Source organism: Neomonachus schauinslandi, chromosome 1 (genome assembly GCF_002201575.2).
Source record: "Neomonachus schauinslandi chromosome 1, ASM220157v2, whole genome shotgun sequence".
Taxonomy (NCBI): domain Eukaryota; kingdom Metazoa; phylum Chordata; class Mammalia; order Carnivora; family Phocidae; genus Neomonachus; species Neomonachus schauinslandi.
Genome location: NC_058403.1, coordinates 207521027 through 207538499, shown reverse-complemented (window position 1 = coordinate 207538499; position 17473 = coordinate 207521027). Strand labels below are relative to the sequence as shown.

The 17473-nt window shown below is 49.3% G+C and overlaps 1 protein-coding gene across 1 annotated transcript in view; it reads right to left on the bottom strand.

Moving 5' to 3' along the window:
- Window positions 1–13470, bottom strand: part of OLFM2 (olfactomedin 2) — a 58375-nt gene extending 44905 nt beyond the window's left edge. The window contains exon 1 of the mRNA XM_021705291.1: window positions 13351–13470. Within this exon, the coding sequence (XP_021560966.1) occupies window positions 13351–13416 (66 nt within the window). The 5' untranslated portion in view covers window positions 13417–13470. The remainder of the gene's footprint in view (window positions 1–13350) is intronic.
- Window positions 13471–17473: the final 4003 nt, after the last annotated feature.

Genomic DNA, 17473 nt, shown 5'->3' with positions numbered 1-17473 from the left:
GAGCCGAAGGCAGTCGCTTAACCGACTGAGCCACCCAGGCGCCCCCACTTTTTTTTTTTTAAGATTTATTAATTTATCTGAGAGAGAGCACGTGCATGCACGTGGGGGGAGAGGCAGCAGGAGAGAGAGAGAATCCTCAAGCAGACTCCCCACTGAACTTGGAGCCCGATGAAGGGCTGCATCCCAGGACCCTGTGATCATGACCTGAGCCAAAATCAAGAGCTGGACGCTTAACCGACTGAGCCACGCAGGCACCCCCCCCCAGAACTATTACCACAGATACACATATAGCTGTTCCTTTACTTCATTTATATCTCTGCTTTATCACTGTGTAGGTCAGAGGCATGCCCTACCTTTCTCCAGAAAACTACATTTCCCAGGTTCCCTTACACATTGGCATCCTGTTAGATTTATCCAATGGGAGGCACTGGAAGGAGACTGGAGGGTGGGAAGGAAGGGAGGATCCAGGGTATTTCTCCCTGCTCTTTCTGCTTGGGGTTGTGATGCATTCAGATGGTGCCTACATCTCCTCCATGATCCCAGCTCCCACACAAGAGCCCCCTCCTCATCACAACACCCATTTGTCAGGTCCCTCAAGCAGCTTTGTACTGTGGTTTTTTGCTGGATTCCCTGATCATCCCATCAGCTTGGCTTCTCAACTCTTCCATCTTATGCTTAACCAATTCTCTGTATTAAATTCCCTCTCTGAAACACCTAGAGTGGTTTTTTTCCCTAACTGAACTCTGAGTGATATGGTCATCATGTCTGAAGGACCTTCCCTGGCCACTTCATTGATGATACCAGCCCCCACCACTCTCTGTCCCTCACTCTGCTCTATTTTCTCAAACAGCATTTATCCCTATGTGACTGACGTTACTTTTATTTGTTTATGGTCTGTCTCCTCCACTAGACTTTCAAGTTCACAAGGGTACCTACCTGGCTGTATTTTTCACAGCCGAAACCCCAGGGCTTAGAACTTAGTGCTTGGCACATAGTAGGTATTCAAAAAATGTTGTTGATTAGTGACTAAATGAATCTACAGCTGAGGTTCCCAAAGGTATATCTACAGCTCAGCTCTCAGCTGGAGTTCAGACCCCTATGCCCATCTGCTTCTTGGACATTCCCACTTGTGTTTTCCAGGACTCACAGCACATAGTGCCCACCAGAACAACCTCAATCAGAAAGAGAGGCAGTGCTGGTGATGATGTACAGAAATGGGAACCTATTGCTAGTGGGAATAAAAAATGTTGCAACCACTTTGAGAAACAATTTAACCCTTTCTTAAAAAGTTAGACAGGGGTGCCTGGTTGGCTCAGTTGGTTGATCATTTGACTCTTGGTTTTAGCTCAAGTCATGATCTCAGGGTCATGAGATAGAGCCCTGTGTTGGGCTTCATACTCAGCATGGAGTCTGCTTGAGATTCTTCCCTCTTTCCCTCTTCCTCCTCCCTCACCGCCCCCCACTTGCACTCTCTCTCTAAAATAAATAAATAAATAAATAAATAAATAAATAAATAAATAAATAAATAAATAAAATCTTCTTAAAAAAGGTTAAACAGAAACTTACCATAAGACCCAACAGTTCCATCTACCCGAGATATATATGTCCATTGCAAGACTTGTATGTGAATATTCAAGCCAAAATTTTTCATCATGAATGAAACCATCCAAATGCCCATCAACTAGCAAATGGATAAACAAATTGTGGTACATCCATAAAAGGGAATGTTATTCAGCAATAAAAAGGAACAAACTGTAGATATATGCTACAACATGGATGAACCTTGAGAATATTTTGCTAAGTGAAAGAAACCAGATACAAAAGGCCACATTTTGGGGCGCCTAGGTGCTCAGTCAGTTAAACATCTGCCTTCAGCTCAGGTTGTGATCCCAGGGTCCTGGCTTTGAGCCCCATGTTGGGCTCCCTGCTCAGGGGGGAGTCTGCTTCTCCCTCTCCCTCACCCTCTGCCCCTCCCCCAGCTCCTGCCCTCTCGCTCTCTCAAATAAATAAAATCTTTTTTAAAAAGGCCACATTTTGTATGATTCCATCTATACAGAATGTCCAGAAAAGGCAAACCAATAGAGACAGAAATTAGATTAGTGATTGCCTGGAACTGAGGGTGGGTGTGGGGATGGACTGCAAATGGGCACGAGGGATCTTCTGGGGGTGATGGAAATGTCCTAAAACTGGATTGGGGTGATGTTTGCACAACTCTGTAAATTTACTAAAAAGTCACTGAATTGCACACTTAAACAGGTAGATTTTATGGCATGTAAATTATACCTCAACAAAACTGTTAAGGGGGGGGCATTCTTAAATTTTCCCTTCAAGCCCCCTCCCCTGAGGTGCCCTGCAATGAACTGATGTGAGAATGAGTCCTTAAATTTTGTGCCCCAGTTTCCTTGCTTGCCTCCCCCTGGTCCTGGCCCAGATGTACCCTCAGTTAGGAACTACAGATTGTGCTCCCCTTACCCTTCCTTCTCCTTCCCTACTCCATCCAAACCAGCACCAATGCCCGCTGATCTTGATGCAGAAATGTCTCCAGAAAGTATCCCTTCTTTCATATATACATATATTTTTTTAAGATTTATTTATTTATTTTAGAGAGGGGGTAAGGGAAGAGGGAGAGTCTTAAGTAGACTCTCACAACCCTGAGATCACGACCTGAGCCAAAACCAAGAGTCAGACTCAACCAGCTGCACCCCCAGGCGCCCCTAATATTTATTTATTTAAGTCATCCCTACACTCAATGTGGGGCTCAAACTCACAACCCTGAGATCAAGAGTCACACACTCCTCCAACTGAGCCAGCCAGGCGCCCCAAAAAAGTAGCCCTTCTTTCCCATCACCATCATCACTCTAAGCATTGTGTTGGGGAGTGCCTTAGGTTGAAAGTTTGTGCATCGCCACCCCCCCCCAAATTCCTATGTTGCAACCTAATCCCCAATGTGATGGTATTTGGAGATGAGGCCTTTGGGAGATGATTGAGTCATGAGGGTGGCTCCACCCTCATGAACAGGTTAGTGTCCTTATAAAAGAGAGCTCGGAGAGCTCTGTCTCCCTTCCACTATAGAAGAAAACAGTGAGAAAACACCCAATCTGCCAGCACTCTGATCTTGGATTTCCCAGCCTCCAGAACTGTGAGATATACGTCTGTTGTTTATGAGCCACTCAGTCCATGGTATTCTGTTAGAGCAACCTGAATGCGCCATGACCAGGAGCCATGGAAAGAAATGGTTTTTCCCTGACCTGAAAATTCTCTGGAGGGAAAAAGTTGACAACTGTCAGAAATAATAACCATGGTTGCTAATGTTTACTGAGTACCTATCCCATGCTAGGTATCATTAGCAGCAATGTACTTATAATAACTCACTTAACCCTCAGACTGTCACTGAGTAGAAGTAGATAGGATTACAATTCCCATTTTTAAAAATGAGGAAACAGAGGCACAGAGATGCTAAGAAATTTCCCGAAGGCCTCCAGGATACAATCCCAGATGGTCAGGCTCCAGAGTCTACATGGTGCTTGGTCAACTGGGTCTATTCACAGGGGAAAGAATAAATGATCCCTACCTCATATCCTATGCAAAAATCAATTCCAGATGGATTGTACATCTAAATATGAAAGGTAAACAATAAATCTTTTAGAAGAAAATATAGAAGAACATCTTCATTACTCTGAGGGTAGGCAAAGATTTCTAAAACTGGGCCCTAACAAGCACTAACCTTAAAAGGGGAAAAATATTATTTGAACTACATTAAAATTAAGAAGGTCTATTGATCAAAGACTCCATTAAGAGAATGAAAAGACAAGCCACAGAGTGGGAGAAGATATTCGCAATCCTTATGTCCAACAGAGAACTCATATCTTATTTAATCTTTATGAGATCTGTATAGATAGATGCAGATACAGATGTAAAATCTGGATACACAGGCACACATATATTCCTACAAATCAGTAAGAAAAGGGCAGGCAGCGGAATAGAGCATTTCACAAAATGGAACACTAAGTGTCAATAAACATGTGAAAAGGTATGTAATATTAATCATCAGGAAATGTAAATTAAATCCAAAACATGCTACCACTACACACCCACTGGAATATCTAAAGGAAAAAGGAAAGACACCACCAAGGGCTGGTCACGATGCGGAGCAGCTGGAATGCTCAAATACTACCGGTGGATGAGTAAATGGGAAAACGGAAGAGTCTTTGAGACTTTGGAAGACTGGCAGCATCTCCTAAAGCTCAATATATTCCTCCCCTACAACTCAGCAATTCTGCTCCTCGGTACATACAGTGGAGTCTCATTATTTGTGGATTCCATATTGGCAAACTCGCCAACTCACTGTGATTTATTTGTAACCCCAAAATCAATATTCATGGGGCTTTTGTGGTCATTCATGGACATGCATGCAGTGGCAAAAAAAAAAAAAAGAATGGAGTCACCAACCCGCAGATTCCCAACTGAGGTCCAACACAACCATGTTCTGCCTTCTTGTTTCAGCTCTTATAACTGTAAACAAGCATCTTTTTCACTGGTTATTTGGTGCCAAGGTTTTCACATTTTTTTGGTGTGCTTTTTATTAGTGATTTCACTATTTTAAGTGGCCCCCAAGCATAGTGCTAAATGCTGTGTAGTGTTTCAAAGTACAAGCAGGCTGTGACATGTCTTTGGAGAAAATACATCTTGTCAATAAGCTTCATTCAGGCATGAGTTATAATGTCTTTGGCCATGAGTTTGATGTTAACCAACCAACAATACATATTAAATAAGGTGTTTTTTAAGTAGGAACATACATAAAACTAGGTGGCATCTTGTTTGGTCAACAAAAATGTGACCAGAGGCTTACAGAAATCTAATCCAGCTATGATCCAACACCATGAATCAGGATTCCGCTAATACCCAGCAGAAATGCGAACAAGCATCTGCTGAAGACAGAGTGTCAGAATATTTATATCAGCACTGTTTAGGTCAGCCGCAAACTTTACCAGCCCAAATGCCCAGAAACAGGAGAACGAATATTTCATGGTATAGTCACACAATGGAATGCCATAAAGTGATGAAAACGGGCAAGGACCACCAAATAGTAATATGGCGGCATCTTACAAACATAATGTTAAGTGAGACCAGCCAGGCCCCCACAACTACATACCTCATGACTTCATTAAGTTACAAAGCTGGCCAAACCTGTGCGTAGTGAGAGACAGACGTTAGCTTAGTGGTAACTCTTGGGGAGCAGGTGGCTAGAAGAAGCATGAGGGGGACTTCGGGATATTTGAAAAGTTTTGTTTCTTTACCTGGTGCTGGTTACACCATGTCACTTCAAGACAATTTATCGAGCTGTACCTTTATAATCTGCGCACTTCTCGGTAGATATATTTTACGTCAAGAAGAAAATTTACTCAGATATATGAATTCAGGTGTAAGTTCCTTTCCTGTTTGATGTGCAGCAGGTAAAAACGATGGAAACTGCCGGTAGAAAAGCTAAGAAACAAACCCAAAAGAAAACAAAAACAAAACACAAACCAAGAGAAACTAAGTGTCCTTTGCAAGAAGACCTGTGGCCTCTTTCATTCACACACAAGGCATGAATTCATGTCCCATACACACAGAGCTTTGCACGCCTCAGAACACAAATGGCGTTAATCTTCTAGCCTGTGCCTACTTTCAGCATTTTGCTTGGTGACAGCAAGTGTTTGGAAATGGTGTTGAAACATGTCTCGCTTTTGTCTCCCTGAAAGTCTGGGAGCCCCACGCCCCTGCTGTCATCTCTGCTTTCCTGCCTGGTTCAGAATTCCAGGAGAAGGTTGGGAAGGAGACAGTTGTCCTTGTTAAGGATCCCAGACAATGAGAGGTTCACTCCTTCCATTCCCCAAATGTTAGTCCTGCTAGGCCTCTGGCTGCCACCAATTTGCCTCAGGCCTTGCCAACTCCTGAGGTAATGCTGTCTTCACGCCTTCACTCTCCCAACTCCAGTGTCTTCCATGTTATAGCCAGAGGCTCTGGCCCTCACTCAAATCCAACCAGGTCTCATTCCTGGCTTTAAAATCTTTTACTTAGGGGCACTTGGGTGGCTCAGTAGGTTAAGTGTCCAACTCTTGATTTTGGCTCAGGTCATGATCTCAGGGTGATGAGATCAAGCCCCACATCCTTGCTCAGCGTGGAGCCTGCTTAAGATTCTCCCTCTCCCTCTGCCCCTCCTCCCCCTCACTCTCTCACCTTTTACTTAAACAACAGAAAACCAACCTGATTTTAAAATGGACAAAAGACTTGACATTTCTCCAAAGAAGATATACAAACAACAATAAACACATAAAAAGAAGCCCAACATCACGAACTCTTCACGAAGTGCAAATCAAAACCACAATGAGATCACATCACACCCATGGGCTAAAGTCAAAAAGTCAAGTAGTAACAACAATGCCGCTGAGGATTAAAGAACCTGGAGCCCAGGTTCTTTGGTGGAATGTAACATGGTGTGGCCACTGTGGAAAACAATATGGTGGCAATCCCTCTTCCAGGCATATGCCCAAAAGAGTTAGAAGCAAGGTCTCAAAGAGATATTCGCACCTCATGTTCACAGTGGCATCATTCACAATAGCCAAAAGGTGGAAGCAACCCAAATGTCCACTGAAGGATGAATGGATAAACGAAATGTGTTGCATCCACACAGTGGAATCGTGTGCAGCCTTAAAAAGGAGGGAAGTGATGGGGACGCCTGGGTGGCTCAGTCGATTAAGCGGCTGCCTTCAGCTCAGGTCGTGATCCCAGGGTCCTGGGATGGAGCCCCCACATCAGGCTCTCTGCTCAGCAGGGAGCCTGCTTCTCCTTCTGCCTCTCTTCCTTGCTCATGCTCTCTCTCTCTCTCAAATAAATAAATAAAAATAAAAGGAGGGAGGTGCTGACTCCTACCATGACATGGGATGAGCGTTGAGGACACGATGCTGGGTGAAATAAACCAGTCACAAAAAGACAAATACTACATGATTCCACTTATATGAAGTACCTAGAGTAGTCAAATGCATAGAGACAGAAAGTAGAAAGGGGGTTCATGGGGTCTGGGGGAGAAGGGAATGCGGGGTTGTTTAATAGGTAGAAGTTCAGTTTTGCAAGATGAACAGAGTTCTGGGGATGGATTGTGGTGATGGTCACACAACTATGTGAATGTACTTAACACGAGAGAATTGTACATTTTATTTTTTTTTTAAGATTTTATGTATTTATTTGAAACGGGGGCGGGGGAGAGCAAGCAAAAGCAGGGGGGAATGGCAGAGGCAGAAAGACTCCCCACTAAGCAAGGAGCCCAATGTGGGACTCGATCCCAGGACCCTGGGATCACGACCAGAGCCGAAGGCAGCTGTTTAACCGACTGAGCCACCCAGGCACCCCCAAGAATTGTACATTTAAAAATAGCTAAGATGGGGGGCACCTGGGTGGCTCAGTCGGTTGGGCGGCTGCCTTCGGCTCGGGTCATGATCCCAGGGTCCTGGGATCGAGCCCCGCATCGGGCTCCCTGCTCGGCGGGAAGCCTGCTTCTCCCTCCCCCTCTGCCTGCCTCTCTGCGTACTTGTTCTCTCTCTCTATCCCTCTGTCAGATAAATAAATAAAATCTTTAAAAAAAAAAAAAAATAGCTAAGATGGTAAATTTTATGTTGTGTGTATTTTGCCACAATTTTAAAAAGTCTTCTATTTAAACACACACACACACATACACACACACACACACCCTTACTTAGTCCTGAGAACTACTCCACGGTGGGCTGTGTCACACGCTTGTATGTGCTCACTTGGTGTCTTTCACATAGAAATGACTAGAGACATTAGGAAGAGAAAGAATCTGGTTTATCATGGGTGTTCACCATGTATTTTTCTTGGGAACAACCAGGACTTTCTCAGGGTCAAAAAGGTGAGGAGTGGGGCGCCTGGGTGGCTCAGTCGTTAGGCGTCTGCCTTCGGCTCAGGTCATGATCCCAGAGTCCTGGGATCGAGCCCCACATCGGGCTCCCTGTGGAGCAGGGAGCCTGCTTCTCCCTCTCCCACTCCCCCTGCTTGTGTTCCCTCTCTCACTGTGTCTCTCTCTGTCAAATAAGTAAAATCTTTAAAAGAAAGAAAAAGAAAAGAAAAGGTGAGGAGCTATTTGCCATTTCATCCAGTGGCTTCAACTGACTTTGCCTTTTGGTTTCTTTCTTATCTGGCTGTGACTCCCTGTCTTCTGTCTGCTAAGCAGGGCTGAGATGCGAGCTGTCCAGGACGGCCAGAACTATGTGTAAAGTAAGAGTAAACAGGCCCCGAGAGAGCCTACTGGGGCTCCCAGAAGCAACACAAATAAGCTTCCACACACAGACTTCATTGACTCTATTCTGACTCCTCTCTGTTCTTCCTGGTTTCTCCTTGGTTTCTGGCTGAGCCCTGGGTGGGTGAAGCTGTGAGATGCACCAGCCTTCCACTCAGCATGAAGACGTATGGGTGTTCTCAGACAAGAGTTCCCGAAAAGCGGGACAAGTTCTCTCACTCCTGTCACAAGCCCCTTCTTCCCAGCACAGCCAGACTCAGCTTTGGAGGAGTTAAATCTTCCATCCCACCCCTTAAGAGCTCATGCTGTCACGCAGACCTTGGTGTCTGGTGGGAGGCTCAAAATGCAGAAGACTCTCAATGAACGCTTTCTAAATGAGCACAGGAGTACAAGAATAAGTGAAAACAGGGGCGCCTGGGTGGCTCAGTTGGTTAAGCGACTGCCTTCGGCTCAGGTCATAATCCCGGAGTCCCGGGATCGAGTCCCACATCGGGCTCCCTGCTCAGCAGGGAGTCTGGTTCTCCCTCTGACCCTTCTCCCTCTCATGCTCTCTGTCTCTCATTCTCTCTCGCGCAAATAAATAAAATCTTAAAAAAAAAAAAAAAAGAATAAGTGAAAACAGCAAGTTATCGCTTCCCGGGCACTGACGCTGAGTTCTGGGGACAAAAGTCATTGCCCACACCAGTTGCCAGGCTCATGAGAAACCCATCCACATGCACGTGGTCAACCCATATGAAAAGAGTCACTGTGGACACATACCCACGGGATGTGATTATGGCACACACATGTCCCTGTGCCCAGCTCGGTCAATGCCAAATACGTGGTTCTGAAACATACAGCCCCATGGACACTACAGATGAATTCTTGTAGGGCCAGGGGTCACGAGGCAAGTGACATGAGTCACTCAAGTGCAGAATGAGTTCTGGTGTTTATTTAAAGTTTTGATATTTTGTATCACCAATTTTTTTTGCATTAATTTTGATTTTGTTAAAATATTATTTATCTTGGTTTCTGACTTTTTTGGGGGAGCATTCCTTCAATTTTGCATCTGAGGCTAGTGCCTCAGTTGCCCCACCCTGGCCCAAGGCATTGACACACTTTCTGCCTGCACACCTTCAGCAGAGCCATGCGGACACACGCAATCTCTGCACAAACCTCATCTTACCACTAGGTGTCACCCCAGCTCTTTCATCTTGAGGCCGGGTTCCCCCGCCCCTTCCCTAGGAAGAAAATGTCCAATTCACTTATCTGAGTATCCTCAAGACTTCCTTTTACTTCCCTCCACCTGGGACATTTACATTTTCTAAAGGAGCCCAGGAGAACAGGATGTTAACCCCAAATAGTGGTGCCCTATAATGGAATTGAGGCACAGATGAGGAAGATGGGTTTTCCTGATGCCTCCGATCCAAGAGTGGAGGTTGACTTGAAATGGGTAGGAGATGGCCCGAGGGGACAGCTGTTCCTTCACCCCTCCTTTGGTACAAGAGTCCCGCTGTTTGAGAAAGAAAGAGACTCTGTGGGAGGAGGAGGGAGATTCATCCATTCATTAAAGTTTTCATTTTAACAGATGCTTGTTGAGCTCCTACTGGGTGCCTGGCTCTGTTGCAGGCACCAGAGATACAACAAAGTCCACTGGACCCTGATGAGCTGCCACTCTAGGGGGAGACAGACAACAAATGAATAAACAAATCGTGGAGAAGGAGTGACAGGCTATGAAGAAAAATAACAAGAGTAAGAGCTCAGAGAGTGGCCATAGGGAGGTCATTTTAGATGGTTGGTCAGGGTGGGTCTCTTGGAGGAGGTGGCACTGAAGTAGAAGGAAGGAACAGTGTCCCAGGCAGAGAGAATGGCAAGTGCAAAGGCCCTGGGGTATGCAGTACAAGTTGAACTACTCCTCCCCTCCCATCCTGTGGGGACCCTAGAGAAGAGACGACTTCAAATCCAGAGAGTGGCCGGTCCAGAGCTACAGCTAGATCTTAGGGAGGACTTCCCAGTAGTCAGAAAGTGGGCATCTTTCCCACCGGGAAAGCTATCTGGTAGTCTCCAAGGCATTCACAGGCCAGACCCAGAAGATCTGACAGACCCTGGATGGATGAACAGATGGATGACTCCTCTGACAGGTGCTACTCCCTGTTCTCAGAGTCAAATCCAAACTCCTGTCTATAGCCCACACATTCTCACTTGGTCTGGCCCCTCCTGTCTTCCCTGGCCTCATCTCCCAGCAACCTCCCCTCCCCTCACTCCTCTCCAGACACACCAGTCTCCTTGTCGCTCCTCAAACATACCAAGATGTTCTCACCTCAGGGCCTTTGCACTTGCTATTCCCTCTGCCTTGAATGCTCTTCCCCTGGATCCTCGGAAGGCATCTTCTCTGACCTCCTTCAGGGGTCACCTCAAATACCACCTCCTTAGAGACATCTCTGACCACAACCATTAAAATGGCCGCCCACACCACCACTATCCCTCTTTAATCCCGTTTTTTATTCTTCACGCCACTTGCATTGTATTATATATTCATTTTGTTGTTGACACTGTATTACATATTTATTCAGTTCTTGCCTGTCTCTCGCGCCAGAAGATCAGCTCTAGGAGGGCAGGGATTTGATAACTTGATTCATGGCTGTCTCCCCAGTGCTTAATTGCATCTGTTGATCGAATGGACAAATGAAGGATTTCTAGCAAGGACCCCTGGTGGAGCCCAGGACCCATCAGGGACTGAGAAGGGGGCTCTACGGAAGAGATGGGGGGTGGACAGGGAAAAGAGCATTCACTCTTCAGAGCCTTTCCTTCTCTGGGGCGCCAGGCTGGGTGGACGGCTAGGGGCTGAGACCAGTTTATGACGCTGTAGTGCCCACGGTGGCCGCCCGGGGGCACTGCAGCTAGTTGCAGGACCCCACCAGCCCCAACAGATTACCCCAGTTTAGCCCCGCCCCATCCACCCTTAGCCCCGCCTTCCCAACCCAGTTTAGTCCCGCCCCCAAGCAGTCCAGCTTGGCCCCGCCCCCAAGCAACTCCCTCCGCGTCCAGGGGGTCCGTAAACTCACCCCCCAACAGCACCTTTCACTGCACTCTCCTGCACCACTAGCCAATCTTGGCAACAGGTCAAGAAATCTAGACTTTCCCAGAGGCTAGCGGGGGGGAGGAGAATCCTGAGGTGGTGATTCCCAAGGGTCCTTCTTGGAAACCAAAATCACCTTCACTCCTGGTTCATTTTTTGCCAGCGTTCTCTCAACCTTCTGCCTCTTTTGGTCTCTCTTTACTTCTCTCTGGCTGACATCTCAATTGAGCATCTACTGTGCGCGGCCTGATGCCAGGCACTGATCACACTTCCCATCCCAGCCAGGATGTGGGTCCTGAGATGGGAAACCAAGAAATGAGGGATGGGACCCCATGACCTCTCCCTATGGCCTCGGAGATCCTATTGAGAGTCTGACCTCCAGCCCTCCCATCGCCCCCTGGGGTGGGCATATGGGTCTGATTCCTTTCTTCTCTTAACCAGGAAAGAGAAGGTGCCAGGACTGTTTTTCCTCTGAGCTTCTACCTAAAAAACTCTTTGAGTTTCTACACAGACACTGTCCATACCCATGGAGTGGATGATTTAACAAGAAGGTAAATGTGTGGGCTCAGGCACTGGACTGCCTTTGTTCAATCCTAGCTCTGCCACTCCTGAGCTGTCTCAGTTTGACAAGTGACTTAACTTTTCTGTGCCTCCCTTTCTTCGTCTGCAAAATGAAGGTAACAATAACGCCCACTAGTAGATGCCAGGGGGGTTAAATGCTTCTTTCATGTTGGGTGCTCGAAACAGTGCCCAGCACATAATAAGCACTTAGTAAATGTTAGCTGTATTATAATTATTATTTTAGATTCCAGCTTCCCTCTAAGCTCCTACAGATCTGAGAACTTGAGGGGCCTCCCGCCTCCAAGATGGAGGAGGAAAGAGGTTTCCCAACAGCTGAAGAAAACTGGGACACTCCACCCCCATTTTGCAAGGCCCCCCAAGCCTGCCCAAGAGATGGGGGTACTATGAGGAGGACAACTTTCTTCTGTGAAAGCATGAATGGGGTGCACAAGGCACCAAACCACACATACACACACACACACAGATGCATGGATGTACACGTTTGCACACACAGCTTCTGCTCTTCACCCTCCCTTTTAGGGTGATTTACTCAAAGGCACAGAATAGCACACAGTCACCCCAAATTCTCACACAGCCACACACCTGGTCACACACATTTTGTACAACACCCAGGCAGATGAACAGAATCGTGGGGACACACAGAGATCTTTATACACGGACCTTTACACACGGCTTCAGTTGCCCAAATACTGCCAGGATTAACACAATCCTCACTCGCTGTCACACCACTGGTCACACAGACACACAACTCCAGGGGGCAGTCTCACAAGCCTCGCAGTCACATCAACCCTCCAGCCACAGCCTCCCACTGTCACACACAGACTCTCTCTCCCTCACGTACAAACACCCTCTCCCATCACACCCCAACTCATGCACAGCCAGACACACAAACTCTCAGTCACACCCAGCCGTGACACACACACATTTACCCAGCACCCCTCCCCAGCACTTCACACACGTCCCCATCAGTCACTCACACGTGAGTCCCGCCCCCTTCCCCACACTGGGGGTGCAGGTGAGGAGCGGGGGGGGGGGGGCTGCAAAATTTGGGCACCTCCTGCCATAATGGGGAGAATGAAGGGTCAGCAACACCCCCAAGGCCCCCTGAAGTTGCCCCCGCAACCCCACTCAGCTTCAGTGAGATGGCGGGTGTGGGCTCCGGGTCACCGAGAGGTTGAGAACCCCGAAGCTGGGGTCAGACTGTCCCCCAAACCATCTCAGCTCGGGGCTGGATGTGAAGCCCCCTTTTCCTTTCCCCAGCCAGGGTGGACATCCCAGCCCCTCCCCCGCTGCGACCCCCGCCCCTCTCAGCTCCGGGGGTCTTATGGAGCCCCAAATGGCGTTTCTGTCGGGACCCTCTAAGACCCTCTCCCCTCCTGGAGCCCCTTGCGCCTGCACCTGCCCGCCGGGCCCCTACCTGTCCGGCGAGGCCTGAACACAGCAGCAGCAGCGGCAGCGGCGGCGGGACCGTGAGCGGCCACATGACGCGCCCCCGGCCCGGCGTCCCGTCCCCCCGCCCGCCCTAGCGGCGCCTGGACGCGGGGACCGCCACCTTGCGCGACCCCGCCCGCCCGGCTGGGGCGACCCTCGCCGCCGCCTCCCCCGCCTCGCCGGCGGCTGGGATTCCGCCCCAGCCCCGCCCCCGTCGCGCGCTCCCAGTCTTTGTTGCGGGCTCCGCCCCCCGCCCCGCCCCGCCCCCAGCTCGTCTGCGGGCGCAGAGCCGGCTTGGGTCTGGGGGCGGGGAAGGGGGAGGTGCTGGCACTGGGGAGGCGAGCTGGGGACGAGGCCCGGCAGTCCCCTAGGCCCTATGGGGGTGGGGGCGGGTCACGGAGATGGGGGAGGGGTTCCGTCACGTGTTGGTGAATTTCACCCTCCCAGGACCTTTCTCACGTTGAAAATGGGGTTGGGATGGGGGTCAAGGGGCAGGGGGGAGTAGGAGGAACACCTGGTGACGAAGAAGAGAAATTGAGAGGCCCCCTCCTAAAAGAACTCAAGAATCAACAGAGAAACTGAGGCAGAGCTTATGAAATGGGGCCTTGAGGGAAGGGGGTCACTGCCGGGACAAGGGGGTGGGACAGAGATGGAACAAGGAGCGAGAGACCAGTGACCGAGGCGGACGGCCAGCTGGGTGGGCCTGGCCCCCAAAGGGGATACCTTGTCTTCTCTCTCCCTCTCCCACCCCACTCTCCAGGCCCCTCTTCCTCAAAGTCCGCCCTCCCCCACCACACCCGAGACAGTTTCTCACTCCCGTTTCAACGACCCAAGACGGGAGACCAGATCCCGAGAGGATCAAAATATTTAACAAGGCCTCCAACGAGAATCTATCTGCATATGAAGGGCGTCCTCGTTCTGCCTCCAGCCTCTCTCTGTTTCTCCCTCCTCTCCGCAGTGGTCTTCCCCGCCCATAAGCCCTCAGTGGCTTTTTGAGGTCAGGGTTACAGAGGAATCAGCCAAAACATATCGGGAGGGGGGTGGGGGGAGGGCTGGCATTTTCCTGACCCTACTGTATGCCAGGCAGATAACAGGGTATGGAGGGTTTTGTCCAAGCAAGAAAGGAGCTTGTTGTCCAATAGAACTGGGTTTGACCCTGGTTCTGTCACTTCTTGGCCATGCAACTTGAGGCAAAGAGCTTTCCCTCTCTCAGGAGACCTGTTTCCTCATGGAGGTCCTTGGGGAGACAGCTGTGACTCTTGAGCAAATAGAGCACCCAACCAGCACTCAGTCCAGTGAGGCGTGGAGAGCATTACCAGTGAGGCGTGGAGCTGAGAAGACTTGCCATGGGATGTGGGGCACAGAACAGAATCTGAACTAGGGAAGGCATCTCATCCATCCCTCTACCTCCTCTCCCCAAATGGAGGATGTTCCTTTGCTGACTCCTCTGACCCAGCCTGCAGTAGGTGTAGAGTAAGAAGGGTTGTTATGTTGGTTGGTATGAACCAGAAGCTTTTGACCAAGTGTGGGCTGTGGTCAACACTGAGAGCAGGGGGTCCCTGCCACCTCTCATCATGTCAGTTTATCACAGCATGGTTCCCTTATTAAGCTGTTTCAGGACCATGAACAATACCCTCTGCACTCTGAGATGGTCATTGTCATGGTCAAGCATGGCCTGTGTTATGTGGTTGACATTGGTCAATGTGCCCTTAGGTCCATTTCCCATCCTTCTCCAGCTCTGCTCTGTTTCAGGGGTGGGGCCCCTGAAAACTACATTTCCCAGGCTCCCTTGCATCCGGCTAGACTCAGCCAATGGGAAGCCTGAGGAGAGGTTGGGGTGGGGAGTGGGGAGAAGCCAGAGTGTTTCTCCCTCTCTCTCTACCTTGGGCATCTCTGGCAGGGACAGTTGTGTCTCCTCTGTGGTCTCAGCCCCCCTGGGATGGGAGTCCCCACTGTGGTTCAGCTCCTGCCAGGTGGTAGCAGGCTGTGGACTCTGGTAACTTCTTCCTTCAGCTACATCAGCTCTTGGGAAGATGGTGGTTGGCCACTCACTCTAGAGTCAATTCACCTCCCATTTATTCTTAAAGCTTAACTAACATCTCTGGGGCCAAATCCCCATATGAAACTTTGCTATGGAACCACCCTGTGTGAGCTTTGTTTTCCTGACTGGACCCTGGCCAATACATTCTACGCTGTGGTCATGACCACAGCCGTGGTCAGTAGCAATCTGTGTCCCAGTGATGCTGTGGTCAGTGTCCTGTGGACCTGGGATCTGTGCTGGCATCAGGATCCTGGTTCTACTGGGGTCAGCAGAGTGGTCCGTCATCCCCGGGTCATTCCTGGTTGTATTGCGGTCAGTGTGATGGTCAGTTTCCTGGCTGTAATGTGCTCAGAGTCACAGTCACTGTCCTGTCATGCTGTAGTCATTATTCTGACCTTGTTTTGGACAGTGACCTGGCCATGCTATGGCCAAAATTATGGTCAGGTCACACACCGTGATCGGGGTCATACTCAGCGTCCTGGTTGTGCTGTTGTCAGCTTCAAGATCAGCACCATCATCAGCGCTGTGATGAGCACAGGTCTCCCTTGCTCTGTGGTTAGTGTAGCGGTCAGAATCGTGGACCATCGCTGAAGAGAGATCAGCTTCTCAAGGACCTCGTGCGGCGAAACTGATGGACCAGGTGACTCAGGGGCTGGCACTGGGCAAAGTCTGCTCTCCACAATATTTGGAGGCAGGGCAGAGGAACATTGGGTCCCTGCCAACTCTCACCAGCTCACCATTGGCTTCTCCTAATTGGTGCTTGGGCAGCCCTTGGCTTTACTCTCCTGTGACCCCTTCCTGTGTCTAGCCAGAGGAAAACACATCCAGGCCTTTGTTTTCCTATACTCTGCACGGGGCCCGACACAGAGATGACCAAAAGGAATCTAATGAGTGAATGAATCTATGCCGTGCGTGTCTACACATGCCTGCAGATCCCTCTATGTATTATTCAGAGGTCCTTTGGTAGCAAGTGGCAGAAAAGAAACTAGAACTGTCTTAACAAAAAAAAAAGAATATCAGCTCACATAACTGAAAAAAAAATCCAGGGGTAACTGACTTCACGCATGGCTGGATCCAGGGGTCCTGTTACATCATCAGGATTCTTTCTCCATTTCTTGTCTCCAAAGCATTATGCTGGGTTATTTGTTGTGCATCTTTCCTTTCTCATTAAATCCACATAGACAAATGAGGGTCAGTCCTGCCAGGGACCCTGGCAAGAGAGCATAGAACCTGCTCCTCACAACTGTCTCGCCTGAGGGGAGAGAGGTGGGTGTTTGTTCTCCAGGTCCTGCATGTCGCTGAGGGAGGGCTGTTCCCAGGGGTGCCCGCTCTTCAGCATTCCTGGCCTGGCCAGTGTGTGAACTGAGACAGCCCTGGGGCAGGAAGAAGTGTGCACAGGAATGTGTCAGGACCAAGGGGATGTGGGCAAGGCACTGACCTCATCTGCCTTTGTCCCATTTTTCAGATGGAGAAATTGAGGTTCGGAGAGCTTAAGACACTGGCTGAAGGCCACAGAGAGGATGCACAGCAGAGCTAAGACCATAATTTGGCTCATGTCTGAATCCAGACATGAGGCTCTCTACGCTGTGGTTGCAGGGGAATACCCGGGCCAGATCCCGCGGTGTCCACATGGCATTGAGAAGACTCAGCCCCACCCAGGTGAGCTGAGCCTCCCAAGCCCATGCATCTCCACGGGGATCATTCCAGTGCGCTCCAGGTCCACGGCTCCCAACCCCGCACTTCCAAGTGCTCACACAAAATGGAGCTCAGCCCTCCTTCCATGTCCCAGAAGAGGGTCCCGAGCTCGGCACTAAACCCTGGGGGCTCCCCGCAGACTGTCTCCATTGTTCAGCCCCATTCTTTCCTTCTCTGGGCCATTTCTTGTTTGTTTGTTTGTTTGTTTTGTTTTGTTTTGTTTTTTATGTATTTATTTGAGAGAGAGAGAGAGAGCAAAAGCAGGGGGAATGGCAGGTTGAGGGAGAGGGAGAAGCAGGCTTCCCGCTGAGCAAGGAGCCCGATGCGGGGCTCGATCCCAGGACCCTGGGATCATGACCTGAGCCGAAGGCAG